Below are 23606 nucleotides of genomic sequence, written 5' to 3'. Positions count from 1 at the left end.
AAGGGTGAGCTTCCTGCTTGAAAAGGAAATGACCAAAATAAATGTATTTCTCTGCAATTACAAACTCTGTGTAAACAGTCTTGGTGTCAAAATAAAGCTAACACTGGTGAGATGTCATCAGAGCTGTAAATATTACTGCAGATGTTACTATGTCAAAGTTACTGTGACTCAAACATAGAAAAAATGATTTTTTATTTCCCTCACCTAATTTTTAAAAGTATTTTATAGCATATAACACGTTTGAAAATATGCTTTGGTTCACATTTAACTCCAGAAAATCATAAATCAAAATAGGGATATTACCTGTCCACAGATTCATGGTGCAGTAACTGCTCTTTTAACTGTCTGGTGTCTTTGCTTTGTTTGGTGTTTGTAGACATGGTTTACATGAGTTTTTAGCTGAGATTCAGAGGTTTCTGTGGACACTACTCATGTCAGCACTTATATTTCTGACCTCGTGTTATAATCGATTAAACGTGGTCTCCTCCCTTTTCCCCCCATTTCTCTGGGCATGTGTGCTTAACTAGTTAAAATAACAAACATCTGTCTCCTATTTTTGTGTCACAAAAATTATTAATTATTATTAATGATTAAAGACTTATTAATTTGTGCAGTTTTCTTGTTTTGTGTGGTTGTTGTTTTTTGTCAAGTGGAGATGAATATCTTTAAGTTGATTTGTTCACATTTGCACATCTTTCTGTTTTAAGAGAAATATGTGTTTTGAGTTTGTATATGCATATAAATAAATCATATAAATCAATGCATATAAATCAACCATTTCCTTTTTCAGTGTTTTCGTGTGGTGCATTTTTCTCTGTTTTAACAAAAGGAGAACAAAGGACTTTTAAGTCGACCTAAGATGATTTGTTTCAATTTTTACATGGTCTTATTGAGGTAATGCAAATTGAAACATTCATTCTTTTTTTGGTAATGTACTGGAAAAGCTTGATAATGGACTTTGAAAGTGCGTAAAAATTACTTAAATTTGAAAAATGCGTCTGAACCATGCATACGGTATATTTACCTCACAGGTTTTTGCTGTTTCTGTTTATTAAAACCAAGAATCTTCTTTTTGCCAGGTTGATCATGTAGATAAGAGTGGCCAGTGTGCTCTGGTCCATGCTGCCCTACGAGGACACCTTGAGATTATCCAGTACCTGCTGGAGCTAGAATGGAGTGCTGAGGGGCAGCAGCAGGACTGCTCTCTGAAGAGCAAAGCTCTGCAGCAGGCTTTGATTGCAGCCTCGAGCATGGGGCACACACAGGTCTGACTGACACACATGCATGTATTTTACCAGATCCATAGACATAAATGCCCTTTTTTTTGTACTGTTTCTCGCTACAAAAGAAAGAAAACATGGATGTACAAAAAACATACTTTAAGCCACACAGGATCCTGGTTTTTCCAGTTTTAATAGTGAGACAAGACCTTTTCTTTCTTGCATGGTTTCACAACAGCCTTCACAAAGAATTTCTGATTTATTTTTTTTTAAAGATCAGAAGGAACTATAGATATATAAAATAAAAATGAGCACACAGCGTTCTCTGTGAATATGACTCAAAGCCAGAAGTACTGTTCAGAATTGCATGTAGATTCACAATCGATAACAGTGCAGCGCCTTCAGCTGCCCCGGTGAGACGTAGACTCAAGGTTTAGTTTGGCTCCCTCGTTAGCTGGAATTGGCTCCCAAGGCCTGGATTAGAATAACATAACTGGGCCAAGTGAAGTCAACCTGCATGCAGAAAAGACCCTTTTAAAGTTCAACTATTTGAATGCGCGTTTTTGTTAATGTTTTTTAAGATTAGCATTTTGTATACTGTAACCTCTCAAAGGTTTATTTGATTTTTTTTTTTTTCTGCTGAAACAGCATGTCATTAATCTAAGTTTCTTTTTTGGCAGGTTGTGAGAGGCTTGCTGGCGTTGAATAATGAGCACGCTGTGCAAATTGATAGTCATGACACACTGTGGGGAGAGACAGGTATGTTCTCATCAATCTTTTTGCATTACACGGCTCTTTTGTACTATCACCAGCTGTTTTTGCATTCTGAACCACACTGCTGTAATTGAATGCTGCAGTGGAAAGTCCTGTATCTGTGCTCTCCACAGTAATGCTCTCTGTTTGATGCAGAGGTCGCTCAACCCAAATGTGGGTGCATTTTAATGGCTGTTGTAAGTCCTCCTGTGCTGTACTTTCTGGTAAAAGCATTACTTACTCTTGTCGTGTAGCTTTCTGCTTGGAATTCAGTCCACACAGTATTTTCCTTTTTTTTTAGAAAAACTGTCCCACTGAATTTTAGGAACAGTATTGCCTCGGTGCTTTATGTTAAAACAACAGCGTCGACTCCACAGTTGGTTTTATACGCTGCAAGTCCCACTCAGATTTAGAATGAGTAGTAGTTCCTGTTTTGTTTTTCCTGAAAGGATTATTTTGGACTTTTTAAAAGTTTGTCCTTCCCTCTGTGGGACAGTTTGTTTTCATTTGAAAGTGATTGAGGAGTCAAAGCAAAAAGCCATGTGGTGCTGCAGGAAACGGCATGAAGTCGGAAAAGCAGAAGGTGGCTGTCAGATTTAAGACGGGTTACTTGAAGGTTGTCTGACAGAAATGATACAGCAGACTGCAAGGCTGCATTGGCCGGGAAGCGTTCATGCATCATCATTTTTAGCCATTAAAGCATTACTACTTTGTCTTTAATGCAGTATTTTAACGGTAACTCATTACTTTTGCTGAACTCAGTAATCGCATTAGAGTGAGTACTTAATCATGTTATTACTTGTGTTCCACGAGTCTTCAATCTGAATAATGGCAGGGAAAAAAATCATTAAACATACAATTTCATCACGTGCACAGCATGGTAAATGACCTGTATTTATATAGCGCTTTACTAGTCCTTAAGGACCCCAAAGCGCTTTACATATCCAGTCATCCACACATTCACACACTGGTGATGGCAAGCTACATTGTAGCCACAGCCACCCTGGGGCGCACTGACAGAGGCACTGACAGCAACCACCTGACGCCATTTTTAAAATACGAGACGAAACAGATTGTCTTCAGTTTTTAAGTGTTTGACGTTTTTCGAATGTCTATAATCTGTGATGGAGAAAGGGAAAAATTTTATGTACTACATAAGATTTCTATTTTATGTCACAGTGCAGAGATCCAGATGTTCAATACAGATGGTTAAAAAGCACAGCTATGCTTTATTTTTCATTGATCCTAGTAATACTTGTGATGCATTATGTAAGAATGAGACACATGTGGTGTTAGAGCTTCAATATTCCTCACAATCATTAGTGCAGGTTGTGTTAAAACATTGGCCACATTTTTGTCATCATCATTATGAACATCTGCCCTGAGAGTCAAGTGTCCAGATAGCATTAGACAACAGTATTAGTTGTCGCTGCAGTCATAGTAGAATATGTATAAAGAAGAATTCTCTTTGTGTGTCTCTCAACTCTAACCCAGCAGGATTTAGCATTCAAAGTTGGCTGCTTTAAGAATGTAGGTCAGCTTCTTAGTGGAGAGGTTGTCCAAAGTGTGGCTAACTGCTGCTTGTTCTCTGTTAAATGACTGCTTCAGATGATTTTGCAGTGCTGGCCTGGGACAAAGATCTTTCCCTCTGAAATATAGATTAGATCTGCTTGGAGCAAAGTAAAATCCAATAGTACACGTGGCTTTCCAGTATTTGACTTTCAGCTCTTTTTAACAAAGTGGATGTTTAATCATTGCTATCACCTCACCTCTTCCTTCTAAAGTAATAACATAGTGGGTCACAGGTGGCAGTAGTCAGAGCTGTGGCTCCGCTGACCTGAAACACAGTGAGTCTTAACCCCTTGACATGACCTTGAATTAACATATTTTTGCACCCACCTGGCACTCATTAAAACTGTGATCCTGGCTCATCTGTATTCAAGGGGATTAAATCAGTAAACAACAGTAAACACAGTTATGACCACAATGTAGATTTGTCTGCACTCAGTCATGCTTGGGGGGGGAAAAATGAATAAAAAAAGCTGGAATTTTGCTGCAGACATAAATTGAATATTTAGTGGTGGAGTGGCTGCACTGTCTAGAAATGACTAGATACAAACACCAGAAATTATTAGCGATGAAGCAATATTTGAAATCCCTTTGCTGCTATTCAGCTGCAGGTTTATTAATCCAATTGTGCTGTGATGCAGAGAAGATGGAAAGCGAAAAAGAAAATTCAGAAATATCCCCTTGAAAACCAGCCTTTTGTCGTTGCCTCAGAAACGCTCCTCTCATAACGATGTGTGAAATGTTATAGCGTGTTTAAAATTCATCGGAGTATTACATCTCACTGCAAATAGACCTGCTGTCTCTTGTGTTTAAATAGAAGAAGATTTGATTGTACATCTGTGCAAACTCTATCTTTTAAAGTGTTAGTGACGTCACACCTATGCGCCACTGCCCTCTGTGGAGAATGGGAGAAATGTGCTTGCACCTCAACCTATGGACTCAGACGGACATTCAATCATCATCTTCCTCACTCAAGGTAACCTTATGGCTTGTAGGAACACTGCACGTGTATGATAAGACTGTAGCCGTTCAACCGGCCCTCGTAAGGTTGCTGAAGACAGTGAACACCGTGGAATTCTCAGTATCACTGTGGCCCTGGGTTTTTCCACTGTCCTGCTAAGTGCTTATGTAATTGTAACCAACATAGGAGAGAGACGTAACATCGTGGAAGAGACATAAAGTGAGTAAAAACGATCTAAATGCATTTAGAATATATTTAGAACTACAAATTACACTTTTCTTAGCAATTATTGTTTTTTATGTCAAGCTTCAAGCTAGCTTCTTTATTGGGGCTTGGGACCAGCAAAAGTGACCCGAAATTTGGTCTTTAAGTCTGGTCATTAGCGTGTCTGGACCCAAACTACACTGCAGGTCCCAAAGTCAAATGATCACTGAGAGTTAAAAATCTGTCTGAAGTTAGAAGTTAGCAGAGAGTTAGCTCACTAGTTTCCGTCTAAATATAATATACCAGGTTCTGACTGAGGGATTTCTAAAACAAATTAAAAGGCACAGCTCTGCTATCACTTCTGACATACATGAAGACAGGAAAGTAAGCAGCAGTGATGTTTGTAGGGTTACTGAAGTTTGGCTAGCTGGTATATAGTGATGTGCTATGTGACTAGCGAAACAGCTATGTTAGCATAACATTAACACAGTGATGAAGGGGAACTTTTTTCCACTGGATAAGAGTTAAGGTGAGGGTTCCCGATGGTTAGGGACAAATGCAGTGGCATGGCAGGATGCTGTAAACGGACCAAACTTCAGTCAAGAGAACAACTGAGATAATCCATCCACATACAGGTTAGTCATTAATGTGCTGCTGCATTGCCTGGGCTGTAGTTACATGGTAAGGTTTTAAAAACTGAGCTTTAAAATGAATAGTTGTAATAAAAACTGAGAGAGGCCGACAGTGATCGCTTACTTTTTGTAAGGGGCTTGTTGAGATTAAATAGAACAAGTTACAAAGCATTAAAACATGTTAAAAACACAACAGCCTTATTAAACGCAGAGTAGTTTGGGCCCAGAAGTAGGATTGATCACGTCATCACTTAAAGACCGGATAGACACATGGTGGAGTTACTTTGTTGTGTTTGTGTGTGTTTTTAAGTAGTTTTAAACTTTGTGATCCACAACAGGTAACAGTAAAAGATGAACATTTTTAAGCATAATGCTGTTACCAAACTACATTAATGGCCCAAAAACAGACCATAGAAAAAACCGTGGCTATGTGAAAAAAAATGATGACAACTAGTCCTAATTCAGGCTAATTGTTTTTTTGTTTTTTTGTTTTGTTTTTTTCCGACATCCCTCCACACACACAGGCTGTGCTGGCTCACAGAAAGAGTGGGTCATCAACATTATCAGGCAGCTGGTGTTCATAGCAAGCCTCACCAGACAGCTTCAGTCCATATCGGATGTACAGGATGGAGTTAAGGCTCTGCAAGGACATCTGATTTGTAAGTTTGCTTTTTACCACACTCATCTGGGCCAAGAGTAGAGGAAACTGCCTTATCTTCTGCAGCTGGAATTCAAAACAAGTATTTGAACTCGGACACGGCCTGCAGATTAGACTGGGTTTGTTTGGTTTTTCTTTTTTGTGCTTTTCCCACTTTTCTAGCTTGTTGTGCCCTTTTTCTTTCAGGATCTGCAGTTTCCTCCCTGTCCAGTAGAGGCCTCTCTCAGAGAAAGAACAGCTTGGGGATGCAGATGATGACGATTGGAGATCAGACACACCGCCCCCACCTCTCCTTATCCATGCTTAGGTCAGAAGTGGAATGCTCTTTTGCTGTTTGTTAGTTACGGATGGAGTAACACTAACTAAGGAAATACACACAACACAGTGATTGTGAATAAGTCACTCCAAGTGTGAAAAGGTGATAGTCAGAGTGAGACTACACATGAATTATTCAGGAAATGCACACTCAGTGAGAGAATAACTATAATTCAGTGTCACTAGGGGATATAACTTGAAGATGATGTGTCTTCATTTCTGATTCATTTTGAACAGTGATGAATGTGGAAGTAAATGAGCGCGAGCTGATCAAAACGGGCGAGCTGTTTTTACATATTTCTGCAGCCTGGATGCCATGGGCTTTGTCCACGAGTAAAAGATGACATCGCCCATTTCGGATCTTATATATAGTTATACCTTGGTGTTTTGTAGCATCACCTGACAAACTTTTACTTTCCTGATGTTTAGACTTTCTGATCCCTCCACAGACTCTGCTTTGTCTTTCTACAAAGAGTTGACGACATTAAATACAGATGTTTTAACAGTGCTTGAATGTTTTATTTTGTTTACTCTAGCCTCCAACTCAAACTTTGGTTGCTCCTATGCCCACGTCACTTCCTCCACCAATCAGAATGAGGGTCCGGGTTCAGGAAGACGTCTTCCTGATCCCAGTTCCACAAAGGTCGGTGAAAAGTTTTAAGTTTGAGCAGTACATAAAAATAAATCCCAATCTGATTGGTATAGTGTTTTTTTTGTTGTTGTTTTGTTTTGTTTTTAATTTCTGTTTAATCGCCGGTCATTGCTCTGCATCCCAGTGAGGCCAACTCCTGCTCTGTGTCGTGGCTGTGTGAGCAGGCAGCTCAGCGTTACTACCAGAAATGTGGCCTCCTGCCTCGTCTCTCTCTGCAGAAAGAAGGCGCTCTGCTCTCCCCGCAGGACCAGCTACTGGCCGTCCTGCACACAAATGAAGAGGTGAGGTTGGATTTAAAAAAAAAAAACCCCCACAGTGACAAGAGGACAGCTATGACTGTGAAACAGCTTGCATGTCAGCCAGTGAGCATACTCCTTTTCTTAGGCAAAGTATGGCCCAAATTCATAAAATAGACTTTCTCATAGACACAGAGGTCTTTTCATTAAATCACTGATAGAAGGAATTGAGGTTCTAGGTCCTTCCACAATGACTTCATCTTTCTTACCCAGATGAGGCGTGCAGGTTTTAGACTGTATGATTCTGGTAAGAAGGTGAAGGGCTGATTATGTTAACAAGCTGCCTGAGAAACTACAATCTGAGAAACTGTAAAGATTAGAACCATTTCTATTACCAGACTGGATGCTGACTTGCTTTTGGAGCCAGCTTCCAGAAGACACTGAAGGAATCACAGTTTTTGGGATTGAATCCTTGGCTTCACTTTCCCGCACCAGTGCAGGATAACTGATGGGTTTGTGTTGTGGGTTCTGGCTGACGTTTGCTCGTGGGGATCTCCCTCCTCTCCCTGAGCGATACAAGAAGGCCTGTCAAAGTCTAGCAGTGGGTGAGCAACACAGAGGAAATGCATTATAAAACGGACACATGTGCATTCTTGTATTCTGTTATGAAGTACCATCTCTTTCTACCTGTAGATGAGAACAAGCGTGTCTCCCGGCTATGTGAGGTTCGGGACCGGGGTTCCTCCGTGTCAGGACTCCAAATGTCTCGGTTTGGCCGCCTCTTCCCTCAGCCCGCTCCTCCGTGCCCTAAAACTTCAGGCCAGCCTCACGGAGCTGCGAATTTCTGGAAACCGTATGTCTGACGACCTTCTCCCTGAGCTGATTGCCACAACGCTCACCATGCCTCGTCTGCAGCTGCTGGACATTTCTGCCAACTGCATTACAGGGGACAGCCTGGAGAAGGCTGTAAATGCTTTAAAGGGACAGAGTGCACCTGCATTCCCGGTAAGGGCCTCAGCTAGCCAATAGTGGCAGCTCCAGGTTTACCATCTAACCTGTATTTAAGTACCTCTGGTCTTAATAACTACCTTAGATCTTAATAACAAGCTAACCTGATTCATATCAATGATATCTGTCAGAGAGAATTGGCTCTCGTGATCATTTGCTTTTTCTGCTCGTTTCCACTCAAAGTGCCTGGAGGAGCTGGACCTCAGTATGAACCCACTGGGGGACGGCGTGTCTGAGTCTCTGTCCTGTCTGCTGTCCTGCTGCCCTGTGCTAGCCAAGCGGTCTCTGCAGGTCTCACTGCTCATTTCCTTCAGCAGCATCGACTGCTGCTAGCCAGCGCGCTCACAGGTGACTCTCTAACAAGCAGCTGACTGAAGCCTTAAGCTTCACTGAACTCCCACCCATAAGCAAAACTGCAACTAACTTTACATCTTCTGAACGTTCAGGCACAGGCCATTTGAAAGCAGTGTGCCTGTCCCTCAATCCCCTGGGCTCCACCGACTTTGAGCTGGTGTTAAAGACTCTGCCCCTCCACTGCCTCCCACACGTGGACCTGTCAGCTGTCTGCAGAGGGCCTGCTGATTACCCGGCACTGGAACACCTCGCCAAAGTCCTGTCACAGGTGTGCACGCAAAAATCATGCAATGTCATTTATTGTCGAAAGATATAATTGTGCAATCAGGTTAAGACTTTTGTGTTTTTGCAGGACGAGTGCTCTCTGACCCACCTCAGCCTGGCTGCAAATGGGCTGACAGACAGCAGTGTAGCTACCTTGGCGAGGTGTGTGTGTGTGTGAGGGCGTCATTTCTACGGCTCAGTTATTACTCATGTTAGTGGGGCTTTGCCTTTGTTTAAATTGTCACTCTTTACTGGCCTGTTGGACTTTTTCTTATTATTTCACAGGTGCCTCTCGTCGTGTCCCACACTGGTGAGTCTGAATCTGTCAGGAAATCCGTCTGTTACATCAGTGGGACTTCACAACATCCTGGCGTTTGTCAGAGAGGCCCGTCGACCACTGACACTTCTAAACCTCGAAGGTATGTCTGAACTTGGAGATATTCCATGGAGTTCCTTTTTTTTTCTAAAGCTATTCTTAGATTCACCGTTTCACACTAATTCACAATTTGGATTTCTTTGATGTTTTTATCACCTGTGCAAAGTTGTACTTGGCAACAGTTTGTTTCTTGCTATCAGTGCGTTTCCTTTTGACGCATTTCTAAGTTTGAACATTTAGTATGTATGCACAGAGGTGTTACATGATGATTACACACACAGACATTACAATATAGAAGTGTGGTTTAAAGATAAAAAAAAAAGATTAGCTGTGAATTAATTTTCCATTTTATGGAGCAGAAAACATTGCTGAATGCTAGCTAACAGGCTACATTTGGATGTCAAATATTTATAGGGGGGAAAATGGAAATTATGGATATGAAATAAAATGTTTCTTTGTTGCTTAACCTGCAGGTTGTCAGGTCTCTGGCCCCTGGGAGAGTCAAGACCTGGACAGTTTGTCAGAGCTGGTCCAGGATATCCGTCTTTGCTCTCAGACCCTCAACAAGCTGGACCGACAGACCTTGAAGCAGAGCTGGGACAGGACTCAGTCACACGGACACTTTCTCGACCGAAACTCCAAGTGCCTCCTCTCTGCCACCTCTACTTGAGGGTGGCAGGTGTGTTCATAATAAATAATTAATAATGAATTATTAATTTCCTAATAATTCATAATAAAAGTGGTCATTTTTATGAACATTTTCTTTAATGAGGCTACACCAAAAAGAAACAAGATAAAAACAAAATAAAGTGACATGGCGTCCACCGACAGTCTGTGGATAGCTTGTGTTTTATGCATTTTTGTCTGCCTTATTTATACATGTAAAGCTCTGTATCTGTATAAAGAGTTTGTGTTAGTGTGTGAGAGGTTTTGTGTCACAATGGTCCTGTTAACTCCAAAAGTACACGGACTGTCGACATCATTCTTTCACTGTAACAATCAGCAGGCTTTAATAAAAAAGGAAAAAAAAAATCAAGGCGGTTTTCAGGTCTCTAAAGAAAAATACATCTAGGAGATATGAGGAGTTGAAAACGCCTCTGTTACAGAATTTCAGCTGTCATTTTCACTCAAGTCTCCATAGACTTTGAATGTGGACATTTTTTAACTGTGTTGCTTCGAGGCCATTTGCGAGAAAACGGCAACTCCTACAATAATGACAGTGCCATTTTGTTAAAGGCAAGAAAAATACCTACATTTTGATGTATAATTTGTGTTAATGAAGGCAAAATTGAGCGTTTGTTCGGACATGAAGAAGAGATTGAGAAAGCGACAATGCATGGTGTGTTTGGCGTCCATAGCAACCATAACAACCAATATTGATTGATGGAAGAGATTTTGAGACAGGGGTAAAAAAAAAAAAAAAAAAGGCAGAGAGAGCCCATTCTGTAGGCTCACCTGTAGGCTTCTAGCAAGCGTAGCAAGTGAATTTCAGAGCCAGGGATTTTTTTTTTTTTTTTTTTTTTTTTGTGTCCCCAACATATGGTCCGCATGGGATTCAAACCACTGCCCTCTGTCCTCGATCCCTGCCATGGGGCCTGTCACGTTCCCATGAGCCACTTGGGCGGCCCGGAATGACAGGGCAAAAGTGCTATATTTAAAGTGCACACCTGCGCAGCCGCACCCCAATTTTCGGCTCTTTTTCATTAGCTGGACACCAGGCCTTATCTAGTCAGCCGTTCCAACCACATCCCTGCCAATGTGTGCCTACGTCAAGCCGCATACAAGTGTAACGCTCACAATTTTCTGCTATCACAACGGTGTGTTCACACCGAACACACCGTTGTGTGCCAACATTTGCTGTGTAGTAGAACTGAGACATTAGTCATTATAAACATTTATTTGAAATAATATTAAAAGTCTCAAACAGAAAAACATTAAACATAAATATATAAAATATAAGAATTTACAGAGAGACAGGAATAAAAAGGACCAGCTGCTCTCCAGAGCAGGAACAAGGCTGAGGAGGAAATGCTCCATTGGAGACTGGTGTGGCCTCTTCAGGGACTCCAGGATGGCCAGCTCCACCGCCGATGGACCGTCCTGGGACCCGTCCCTCATCTGCCTCGGAGCCGTCCTCCTCTGTGGGCCTGTAAAACAGCACAAAACACAAAGAAATGAGAAGGCTGCTACTAGATTTTAATTTCAACATTGAAAAAAAAAAAAAAAAACAATAACAGGATATAATCAGATTGGTTGTAGATATTTAGTAAAGGTGATCACAAGGGAATCCCACCGACTAAAAAGGTATCAGTGCTTGCTGTACATATCTGTGGGTGCAGCAGCAGGAGCTCAGGGACTGGGGATGCTCTGCTGCAGAATCAGTTGGTTCTATCAATACAGTATTAAATGTTAACAGGTTGGATATAATAATCGTAGAGTAGACAGTGGTCCCTCATTTATTGCAGGGGTTCTCAGAATAACTAGCCCCTGGTCACAGTTCTCACAATTGATTCTCAAAGTGCAAACCTTTGTAGATTGCAAAACGTAAAAGTATTATTATGCCGCGGTTTGTCTTCATCTGCCCGCCACTTTCGTGCGCCTTTTTCCCTCACGGTGCAGGTGTCTATTTCCGAATGAGGCTCATAGTTATGGGTGTTTTTGTGCTGTTTTTTCTATTGGACGCGATGGTTATCAAAACCAAACGTGATAAATTTGGCAAGCGCAGGAGATTTGTCAATCAGGCTGCAGAATGCAATGCTGTACTGTGCAATAAAAAATCAGCGAAAAAGCAAAGCAGTGACGGATGAACAGCGGGACCACTGTGTGCTGTTTATTAATAAACAATAAAATATATTCCTAAATGACAACATGCCTAAAAGCAGAACGGTATTTGTACGTCAGTGGGAAAATAGCGGTGGCTTGCTAGCTTTTGTGCGGCTTCCCCGGGTCAGTGAAAACTTTCAAAAGAGAAATGAATGAACTTACCAGGTTGCCCGTCTCTTCACATATCTTCCTCCAAGCTCGGTCCTTTTTATTCCTGTCTCGGTACTGAAAGCAGCTGGTGTTGTACAGCTCCGAGTTGTTTGCTACCGCATTGATTAGCCTTCCCCTCCATTGAAGTATGAAAGGCTTTGGCTGGATCTGCCCCTTTGACCTAGGTAACAGCCACGTCACCAGGCTCCTGATTGGTTGTCGCGGCGCGATTTGACGCTGGAGTTCAGATTTTTCCAACTCGAGCGGTAGACGCGAAACGCGCGTATGCACAAAATGCAACACAAAAACTCACGCGCGTGGTTTTATTCGCGAGTCAAACGCGCCAGACGCGCTACACTGACGCGCGTTTCACGCGTTTTGGCGTTTTCGCGACGCAAATCTGCTTCCGAATTTTCGCGGGACCCGCAATCGCGCGTCATCGCGCCTTTCCATTGACTTTACATGTAAACCTGACGCTCTATTCGCGTCCATCGCGTTCGGTGTGAACACACCAGAACAAGCGTCATGTTAACAAATAATACCCGTACAGTAACGTTTATGCGTGTTGTAGCTGTTAGCTAAAAACGCTAATTTAGCGTAGATTGCCCTGGGTTCAGCGTTGACAAACAAATATGAAAGACAGCTTTCAATAGAATCCCAAAGTTGTCATCTTGTAGCCCTCCGGAGTCCTCCACACTTGCAGAGGCCCCTACAGTAGGAAAACGTGCAAAAGAATGTCAAAACCATTGCCATTTGGGTTTACTTATGTCTCACACAGCATCCCAAGTCTTTAGCTTACTTAAAACCCTTAGCTACAGTGTATATTTAGTCCAACACTCATCAGTGTCTGGATCATTACTGATCACTTCGGTGTGATATGATATATAACTTTTCTGTTACATAGTGTATGATTAAATACACAGTACTCTTAACATACTCCTCAATTCTTGTGTTTGACAGGCAGACAGTTCAGAAATTGTCAGGTCAGCAAGACACCTGCTAAATTTACTAACTTCTACCACTGTTCGGCCCAGTGTTCAGACTCACCAAAAGCCTCCCAGGTTTTGTGAAGCTAGACACAAACAACACATGCACAGATTACCAAATGACTTTTGAATCATTTGACATGTGTTTTATTGTTGTACTATATTAATTAGTTAGCATAAAATTATGTGATGCATCTTCTGAATATTGTGTCATTCTAGCAGACAGGAAACGAGTCAGGAGAGAGGGAGAGATGGCTGACCAAGTGTCCACACAGAAATGACTAGGTTCCTTGTTGTATTTGTTCCTTTGTCAGACTTGTTGTTCCTTATACTTACTCATTTAAGTTCTCAATACCCATAACTTGTTCAGATGTACAATTGTATTATTTTATATCAACTTATAACATGTCTTCACAGGTCTTTTCCTGCTCTTTATGGAAACAAAGCAAAGCGCCGGTGCTTTCGAGGGCCTGCCAACCAATTCACACCAGTTAAAGAGATACAACTTAATTTTTATCTCTTACCCAAGCTTGTTCAGTCTACTCCAAAAGGCAGTGAAGAATTTGTCCATCTGCAAGCTGGTTTGGGACGTAGGTCTACACTGATACCTGACAGCTACAGTCATGATGAGGTAAGGTACTGCTCCACATTGACAGGAAAATATATTTGTTGTAAGTTAACGATCAACAAGTGTTTTTCTTTATTCAGAGTCAATTAATTTGGTGGCCGATGGTTTATTTCAAAGGTATGTTCAAGACTCAAAGATCTGTATCCAAAACTGGAAAGTGTTTCTGGGGGCTGGCTGATTTACAAAGGAGCAGGTAGAAAAAACCTCTTAATGGCCATTCCAACTTTTGAATTGATAGTTATAGAAGAATTTTGATGATATCATGACCATGAATGCACTGCAATGTGTACTGCCACATTTTGAATAGTACTGAGTCACTCACTTTTCTCGACAGGTGGATGGGGTTCTCGGAAACTACACTGAACAAAAATATAAACGCAACACCTTTGTTACTGCTCCCATTCCCCATGGGATGGACGTAGAGACCTAAAATTCATTCCAGATACACAATATAACCATCCCTCCCAAACAGTGGTCACAAATCAGTCCAAATGTGTGGTAGTGGGCACATCTGCTATATTGAGATAATCCATCCCACCTCACAGGTGTGCCACATCAGGATGCTGATCTGACATCATGAGTAGTGCACAGGTGTACCTCAGACTGCCCACAACAAAAGGCCACCCTGGAATGTGCAGTTTTTTGCGCTATTGGGGGTCTGGGGTCCCAGAACCGGTCAGTATCTGGTGTGACCACCATTTGCCTCATGCAGTGCAACACATCGTCGCATGGAGTCTATCAGATTGTCAATTGTGGCCTGTGGAATGTTGGTCCACTCCACTTCAATGGCTGTGCGAGGTTGTTGGATATTCGTGGGAACTGGTACACGCTGTCGTATACGCCGGTCAAGCACATCCCGAACATGCTCAATGGGTGACATGTCCGGTGAGTATGCTGGCCATGCAAGAACTGGGACATTCTCAGCTGCCATCTGCCCTGAACAATGTGAACCATGATTCATCCGTGAAGCGCACACCTCTCCAACGTGCCAGACGCCATCGAATGTGAGCATTTGCCCACACAAGTCTGTTACGGCGACGAGCTGGAGTCAGGTCAAGACCCCGATGAGGACGACGGGCATGCAGTTGAGCGTCCCTGAGACGGTTTCTGACAGTTTGTGCAGAAATCGTTTGGTTGTGCAAACCAATTGTTCCAGCAGCTGTCTGGGTGGCTGGTCTCAGACGATCTTGGAGGTGAACCTGCTGGATGTGGAGGTCCTGGGCTGGTGTGGTTACACGAGGTCTGCGGTTGTGAGGCCGGTTGGATGTGCTGCCATATTCTCTGAAACGCCTGTGGAAACGGCTTATGGTTGAGAAATGAACATTCAATGCACGGGCGACAGATCTGGTTGACATTCCTGCTGTCAGCATGCCAATTGCACGCTCCCTCATTGCTTGTGGCATCTGTGGCATTTTGCTGTGAGACAAAACTGCACATTCCAGGGTGGCCTTTTGTTGTGGGCAGTCTGAGGTACACCTGTGCACTACTCATGATGTCAGATCAGCATCCTGATGTGGCACACCTGTGAGGTGGGATGGATTATCTCAATATAGCAGATGTGCCCACTACCACACATTTGGACTGATTTGTGACCACTGTTTGGGAGGGATGGTTATATTGTGTATCTGGAATGAATTTTAGGTCTCTATGTCCATCCCATGGGGAATGGGAGCAAAAACAAAAGTGTTGCGTTTATATTTTTGTTGAGTGTAAATATGGTGCCTCCTGAGGACAGTGGATATACTGGGTCACTGCTAAAAAATGCAAGTACTGGGGGAAAGACCGTCCTTTACATTGCTCCAATCCAGGAAGAGCTAGACACTCAGCCGCTGCCTCCTGACTCTAGCTCCTTCTCCAATATGCCAAAAGCGATGTGCCACTCATGTCAAACCAGCTACCCACTTCAACTCTTAGCACTGCATGTTGAAACATGTCAGCCTTCAGATACTAATGCACAGGAGGTGTGTACAGTCCCGTTGCATGGATGAGTCTGGGAGATCACATTACACGTAGCTTTGTCCTATAAAACTACGTAATGACTGAAACGTGTTTTGAAAATGTTTTTATCAGTCAGGAGCTTCATGTTCAATGTTGTGGATGTCACTACACTTGCTTGTGTTTCTGTAGGTAATTTATTAAGTTTGTACTTGCGATTCTCCTTTATCAGACTTGTAATGAAGACATAGAGGACGCACCACATCCCATACCACATACAGAAGACGATCAACTTAACTCACATCTAAAGGTGAAGTTTTGTACCCCTTTAACCTTTATCTATTTGACTGTGCATGACAAAGACAGGAACATAAATATGATGCCTTACATTGAATGGGGAGAAAGTTGAGTTTGATTAAAGTGTCCTACAATAGCCAAGTTGAAGAGGTTCATTATTAGAGGTTGGATTTATTCCTTATATTTAAAGTGGGTAGCCCATGTAAGCTGTATTTGTAATGAAAGTTGACAGATAAGCAACAATCAGATGTATGGAATCACATCACAATTCCATTCTTTTAAAGTTGCTGGTTTTTTCCCCTTTCTTTGCTTGTCTTGACAGGATGTGGAGGAAGATGTCATTATTTTGTCCTCAACTGCAAAGGTAATGTTGAGTGCAACGTGTTTAATGTCTGTCTTTGAGGCATTATTGATTCTATCGTTGATATTGTTTCCTGTTACAGATTGTGTGCCCTGTCTGCGGTGAGACATTTCCTCAGAATGAGGTGGAGGCACATGCAAGCGAGTGTTGTGAGAGGTAATGCAGTCTTTTAATATGGCTTCCAACGTATGTTTGAGAATTTCCCTACAAGCCTTTTGCTTTCCACCTATTAATTTATATTTTGATAGACAGCATTTTATGCTTTGTTAGTGATTGTGCCATGTATGTTATACTTTGGTTTTGATCCTTATAATTTATTTTTTTTTTGCATTAGGTTTTGTCATTCTTGCCATAACATTTTTAATTGTTTAAGTCTTACAGAAGTTATTACAACACGGTTGAAGAAGTTCTCTTTTAAGTTTTTAAGTTGTAAAGGTATTGTTTTATTTGTTGCTTTTGTACAGTACATGTTTGAGGTCAAGTGATGTTGTTTTTACTCTGGCATTTTTTCATTACAGCAATGCAAACCTACCTTCACAACAAAGGATGGGCATTTCTAGGTTTGTACACATCAGTAGTCTTTCTTCAATGCTCTGTACAGTGGTTTTCAAACAATTTCTGCCAAGTACCCTTTGTGTAAAGGAATCCAGCTACCTAAAGGCTTAGCCTGTCCACTGCATTTTCTTCTTCTGTTAGGTCAAAGTCACATACTGCTAGTGGTGACACAATTCAGTTTGAAAACCTAAAAGACATTAACGAATACACATGAATACACACAACATGGTTTCCAGTATCATGTTTGTAATTGCGAGTTTTTCTCCATTAGCCTGGATGAAATCCTGCAGGCCATAAGTACTGCTGTGAATACAGAGGAAGAATTCCGTATCACTGTCTCAAGATCCAATATGGTGGAGCGGGGACTTGCACAGTGGAAGAGGCAAAAAAAGGCATTGCCTACAAATCAGCTGAGGGTCACATTCATCGGAGAGGCAGGAATTGATACAGGGGCATTACGGAAAGAATTCCTCACAGGTACTTGTATTTAAAATGTGATCTAAATTGATAGGAGTGAAAATGGCTACTTAACCGGACTAACTATTTGTGTTAAAAGAAATGGTTGCAGGCTTGGAGCAACGGCTATTTGAGGGTGACCAGACTGGGAAGGCTCCCAAATATTCATTGCTGGATCTCAATCTAGGAAACTTCCGGTAGGCCTTTCTCACATGCATTGGGGTCCGCAGTTGTGTGTACACACACACGCATTGGAAATAACCTGATTGATGTTATTTATCTCTTCTCCTCTCACAGTAGTGCTGGTGAAATTTGGGCAGTTAGTCTGGCGCAAGGTGGGCCACCACCCTGCTGCCTCAAAGACTGGTGTTACCAGTACTTGTGTAGTGGAGAGCTGCAGATTGAGAACATTAGGAAAGAGGATGTCTGTGATGATCATTACACTTCTGTTATCTCCCAGGTATGAAGTCTTAAAGGTTTCACTGCTCTACAGTGTTTTGAATTACATGTTTAGCACAGATTTTACCATCCCTTATGTTATTTGCAAATTATAGGACTCTGGAATTGGTCATGTTAATGTGTATGTTTGTGTCCTTTAAGGTTGATTCGGCAACAGAAGATAAAATGACAGAACTCACTGATGAAATTTTCAGTTGTGGCTATCATGGACCTGTTAATGTCGAAAAGAAAGAAGAAATTGTTCGGTAAAACTGTTTTACTGTTTCCCCCCCAAAAAAAGTTTTTTTTTTTATTTTTTCATTTAGCAGCATGCGACTTTTTCTTCCTTTCTGCATTTCAGTGCTGTTGTTCTTCACGCCACACTTCGGTTGGTGCCTCTCCTCTCCCAGCTACGTGATGGGCTCAACCTTTATGGCCTTACTGATCTACTGAAGCAGTACCAAAACATGTGCCAATCGCTGTTTGTCCCAGGGGTGGAAGTTAAGGTGAGTAAATGTTGACTTTAGTAGGGATAACACTTGTAATTGTGAATAGCAGTTCAAAGTGCTCTTTATCTTTACTTTACAGTATATACTTCAAGTCCTATAGTAGAAAATGTAATTAATGGTGGCACTGGAAAAAGAATATTCAAAATTGTCTTAAGTTGCTTAATATTCCTGAACCGTTTAGAGCAAACACAAGGCATCAGGAGCAATGAAAAAATCCCTTTTAACAAGGAGTATTTACATGTAACCTACAGAGTTATAAAGAGACTTGATCTATACAAAGTTATAAGATTAAATGAGAAGAACTAGCAAGCAGCATGAGACAGACGTTTAAGTCCCTGTCTTTATGTGTGACAAAAGAATACAATTACTTAGAATAAAGACAAAATAATCGGTCCTTGATCTCAATTACAATTAAGTCTTGATTCAGATAAAGTCACAATTTTCTTTGTCTTTCTTACCAGGCTGATGCTGACTTTTTTTTGCAACATGCCATCCTGAGTTCAGCGAGAAGGGCTCCAACAAAGAACAGGTGGAAATGAGGATTATGAACCATCTACAGGACTTCTTGCAAGCGCTGGAATCACGTAAGTGCACATGTAGTTTACTGTCAATGTATTTTGTCTTTCTGTGTTAAACTTGGAATCATGATTTTATGTAAGGAATGGCTAAACTTTTAGAGAACGGCCAGTCTTGGTTTTCATGGAGTTTACTGCTTTAGTGTTTTTGGATCTTTTTGTCCGACGTTTCTGGAGTACACTTCAGAAAACGTTTTACAAAAAGATATTAAAAAACAAAAGCAGCAAAATGTGTGAAAACAATTCTTATTCTGTAAACCTTTGGCCACAGCTGTAGATTACACTATGAGTGCTTGTTCACTCTTTGTCAGTAATTAAGTTTTTAAGTTGTGTTTGTGAAGTTACAGGTAAACAGTATCTAATATTTTATCTAAATGACTGCTTTGTCTTTTTTTAAAAAAGGTGAAGAGCCTGAGACCAGTGACTGTCCAGTCATCCTTTCCCCAAGTTCATTCTTGCAGTGGCTCACAGGACAAGGCCACATTCCTGTCCTGCCAGATGAGAAGATGAACTTCAAAGTCTCTGTGCAGTTCAACCACTCATGCCATATTCAGTATGGCGCTCATGACGTTTGCTACCCAACCGTTACAGCATGTAGTAATACAGTCAAGCTACCTGTTCAGCATATGCAAACTTATGAAGAGTTCAAGCATGTGATGACAAACGCGTTCCACTATGGTCAGGCATTTCTTCATATTTAGGAGCATAATCAGCCAGCCAGACATCTTGATTGTTCCATGAAATGTTAGTAAAACAAAGAAATCGACATGTGTTGCTTGATGTTTTTTTTTATTATTGTTTTACAGTTTAAGCATTCTGTTTATTGCCATTGAAATTATTATAAAAAAAAGTTTTTGTCAATATAGTCCTTGCTGATCTCATTCCCTCCTCCATTTGACTGTGTCAGCTTGTGAGTATCTATTTGGGTTCATGAGTGTAACAGAAAGTAAGAAAATGAAAATTACCATTAAAACAAGGAGAGGTTCTTATTCTTCTTAGAAAAAGGGATTATTTAAAAGAAAAACTATCACTAGCAGTTTGTAAAATAACATGTTCTTATAATTTTACTCTGATGGGCCAAGCTGCAACTTTCATGGATGGTGATGTAGGTGAAGAGCATGTGAGAGTGTGGTCAGGTAAATGTCTCTTCCAAAACTACATGAAGGCACAAGAGGATCTATGGAAAGGCGTAGAGATTCAATATCTTCAGCATTCAGTGGACATTCCATTTCTGGCACCAAAACACCTGGGTTGTTATGATGGGATAGCCCTGCACTCTCCCAATCAATGCTCTCAATTTGGATTTCCTGAAATAAAGCAGCGCATATGTAAATGATTTTAAAAATCTACATATAGCACTCAATAAAACCAAAACATTGCCATTAATACTCAACTGCCAAATTTTCTTCATATCTCTGTGGCTCTCTGATGGGGTGCTGCAGCATCCCAAGTTCCCACAGCTGGTTTGGTGAAAGGCTATGCTCTGTCCTGATGGAATGATCATTCCAGCCAGCAGAAAACTTGGCCAAATCCCCCTTGAGTCTTGGGAGGAAGGTGTAATGGGCACAGAAGAGATGAAGACTATCTGAGATGTTAAGAAATCCATCTTCCTCCAAGCTGTGTAGTACATCATAATAAATGTGTGTCACCCCTGTCCAAACGTCCCTCCATAGGCGCTCAATTCTACATTTGAAAAAAAATACAGAAAAGGTCTGAAAGGTCAATCAAAAACTAACAAAGGACAGCCAAACAGCAATTCAGCTGGAGTCAATCATGATGAAATAACAATGTTATGCCATTTAAGATCTTACAAGCATTACCTCTGGTTGTGCACGCTTTTTCCACTTATGAAGCTTCCACATCCTGTGCCTCTCACAGTGAACATCATTTCAGCAATCTTGACATTTTCAACTCCTTGGTCAGCTCTCACTCTGTACCATATAAGATTTTAAAAATAAGTATTGAAACAACAAAATACACTAAAAAATTATTCAAATACATGATTGACACACTTGCAAATTTATATACAGCACTGAAATCCTGATCATTTCATGGTTAAACATGGCAAACACAAATCATGAGACAAACTCCAGAATAAATTTAACGAAGAATTACTCACTTGTAAGGCCATCCAAATCTTCTAACTCCGTCCAGAAAAAAATCAAGTGCAGTGCTGGCTGTGTTGTTACATGCAGCATTAAGGTACATAATCTAAACCGGGGGAAAATTGATTAACACCACCACATTAAAAATTCATACATATATACAAAATGTTTATAGGAGGACATGTGACAAGAGTGTGCAAACTGTCATAATACACAATATGATCAAAATATGTGAGCTGTATAATTACATAAGCGGAGAGAGAAAAGATAACAAGATGTGAGAAAGTCTTTGTGGATTTAATAATATGTGCTGTATTTGGGTACGCAACTTACCTTCCTAGAGTAGCCATCTATGCCGCCAAATATCACTATGTTGTATCTGGTGAAAAAAAGACAAGCAAAGCATAAAGCATCTGATGGATAAAATTATTCAGAATTATGTTAGTCATTTAATTTTCTATGCCAAAACAAACCTAATTAATTTATGATTGGTGTCAATGTGCTGTAGGAAATGTGGGCCTTGAACAGAGTACTTTCGCTGAACCACACAGCCCAAAGTTGACATTCTTGTTAAGATGCCCTCTGTATCAACTCTGTGCATTGATGCCTTTAGTCTGTTCCACTGTACACGGTGGCCCGCAGCTTGAAGGTAACCCTTGACAATCTGATTTCCAGCATGAGGTAGTCTGGATTTAATGTCTCTCACTTTGGCATCAAGAGCGTCATTAGATAGGGTAGAGTAAAGACTCCTAACTGACATGTTGTACTCCTGCATTCTCCTGTACATGGTACGTCTTGAGACACCAAGAAGGTCTGCTACACATGTGGCAGGTAGACCAAGCTGAAGAAGACTTTGGAGGTGATTCTCTGTGACCTGAAGCCTAAAACGCCCATAAGGACCAATAATCTGTACCACAGAGTTGAAGGGGGGAGGGTTGTTTCGCTGGTGTAACAAGCTGCTCAGTTCTTCTATAGCTTCGCAGACATCAGCAGGAAGGTCAGCATTCTCCAGTGCATTCATGAAAGTCCTCTCTTGGGTCACAATGTACTCCAGAAAATCAAGGTCAAGAGGGTCGTTGTTGAGGACATACTCCAGCCTTTGCCTAAATCTGGACAAGCACTCCTGCACGAATATATTCTGAAAAAGGAAATGCAATACAACGTCATTTAGTATTAAGATAACTGTTAATAATAAGTGTCACTTAAGGCCATTACAAACCATCAACGTTGCCTTCACATTTTAAATCCACAAGAATTTAACAATAATAAGCACAGTTTCATGGATTTCAAGCACTTTAATTAATTAATAGTGCTTTTCAGGAAACCTGCAACTTCCTCACACCTGAAACTAGCCTGTAAATTTTCCTTCATCCTACTGTAGGGGCCTCTGCAAGTGTGGAGGACTCCGGAGGGCTACAAGATGACAACTTTGGGATTCTATTGAAAGCTGTCTTTCATATTTGTTTGTCAACGCTGAACCCAGGGCAATCTACGCTAAATTAGCGTTTTTAGCTAACAGCTACAACACGCATAAACGTTACTGTACGGGTATTATTTGTTAACATGACGCTTGTTCTTATACATGTAATACATTTATTACCAACCTGAGCGTTTCTCAACTGGTCATTTGACATCACGAATGTCTTCAGGAGAATTACTCCAGCTCCAGCTCAAGATGTCGTAGATTGCCACTTGCGGTCCGCTAGTAAAACGAAGTTCGATTACTCTGCGCGCGATTACGCAAGAACCGGAACCGGATGTAAGTTCCAAAAAACTGAATTTTGGAACTGAAATTGAATTGTAGAACTGAAACTGAATGGTGAGAAGTGAAACTGAAATTATTCGAGAGCTGAATTTTTAAAGGATAAAATGCAGTTTCAAAGCAAACGAATTCATTTTCAAAATATAAAATTCAATTTCAATTTAGTGATGATCATTTTCAAACCATAAATTCAATTTCAAATTAGACTAATTCAAATTCAGTTTTCAAAAGTATTTATTCAAGTTATAATTCAGATTCAATCTGAGCAATTCAAATTCAAATTTAACTTATTCAATTTCAGTTTCTGATGGCACAGATTTCTGCCCATATGTAAGTCTGTTTACATTAGCATTCCTCACATATCAATGAGATGCTGTACAGTACAATCCTACTGACACAGCAGAGGGATAACGACGGCTATTCAACATCGTTACACGACACATTCGAGCTGCATGACGCAGACAAAGTGACTAAATCATCTTTTTGTGGTTTATTGTCTTTAAAGCAGCAGACAAAGCTGATGGCAGAAGATGTCAGAGAAGAACTTCAGGCCGTGGACTGAAAAGGTATTTTTTTCTTGTTATCAAAAGACATTTGGAGTGACAGCTTCTACAACTGGTTGTGCTAAAGTAAAGCTTACAGTCTAAGAAATCACAGTGTTGATATTCAGCACAAAGAGAAAAGCTCACTTGTTTGAAATTATTTACAATCATAGTTTTATAAATTCTGACTGTAAACATCTTTTACAGCTTTGATATTGTTTGACACTCGATATCAGGTGATAGGGTTTAATTTAAAGGTTTCTGTGTCCCAATGAGCCATTT

At 40.9% G+C, this 23606-nt stretch overlaps 1 protein-coding gene and 1 pseudogene across 2 annotated transcripts in view; both read left to right on the top strand.

The window, feature by feature from the left end:
- Positions 1–23606, top strand: part of LOC112435749 (protein TANC1-like) — a 76542-nt gene that overhangs the window by 51404 nt on the left and 1532 nt on the right. Inside the window, exon 6 of the mRNA XM_076891937.1 lies at positions 23288–23348. Coding sequence (XP_076748052.1) covers positions 23288–23344 — 57 coding nt within the window. The 3' untranslated portion in view covers positions 23345–23348. The remainder of the gene's footprint in view (positions 1–23287; positions 23349–23606) is intronic.
- On the top strand, positions 1006–10164 carry LOC112435712 (tonsoku-like protein; annotated as a pseudogene). The gene is made up of 12 exons (XR_013101460.1): positions 1006–1014; positions 1080–1265; positions 1901–1979; positions 6849–6955; positions 7129–7245; positions 7696–7805; positions 7894–8205; positions 8392–8556; positions 8655–8830; positions 8915–8988; positions 9112–9245; positions 9676–10164. The product of XR_013101460.1 is annotated as a tonsoku-like protein (transcript).

Source organism: Maylandia zebra, linkage group LG13, assembly GCF_041146795.1.
Source record: "Maylandia zebra isolate NMK-2024a linkage group LG13, Mzebra_GT3a, whole genome shotgun sequence".
In the NCBI taxonomy this organism is placed as follows: Eukaryota; Metazoa; Chordata; class Actinopteri; order Cichliformes; family Cichlidae; genus Maylandia; species Maylandia zebra.
Note: the sequence above shows the minus strand (reverse complement) of the source record. Positions and strands in the feature narration are given on the sequence as shown.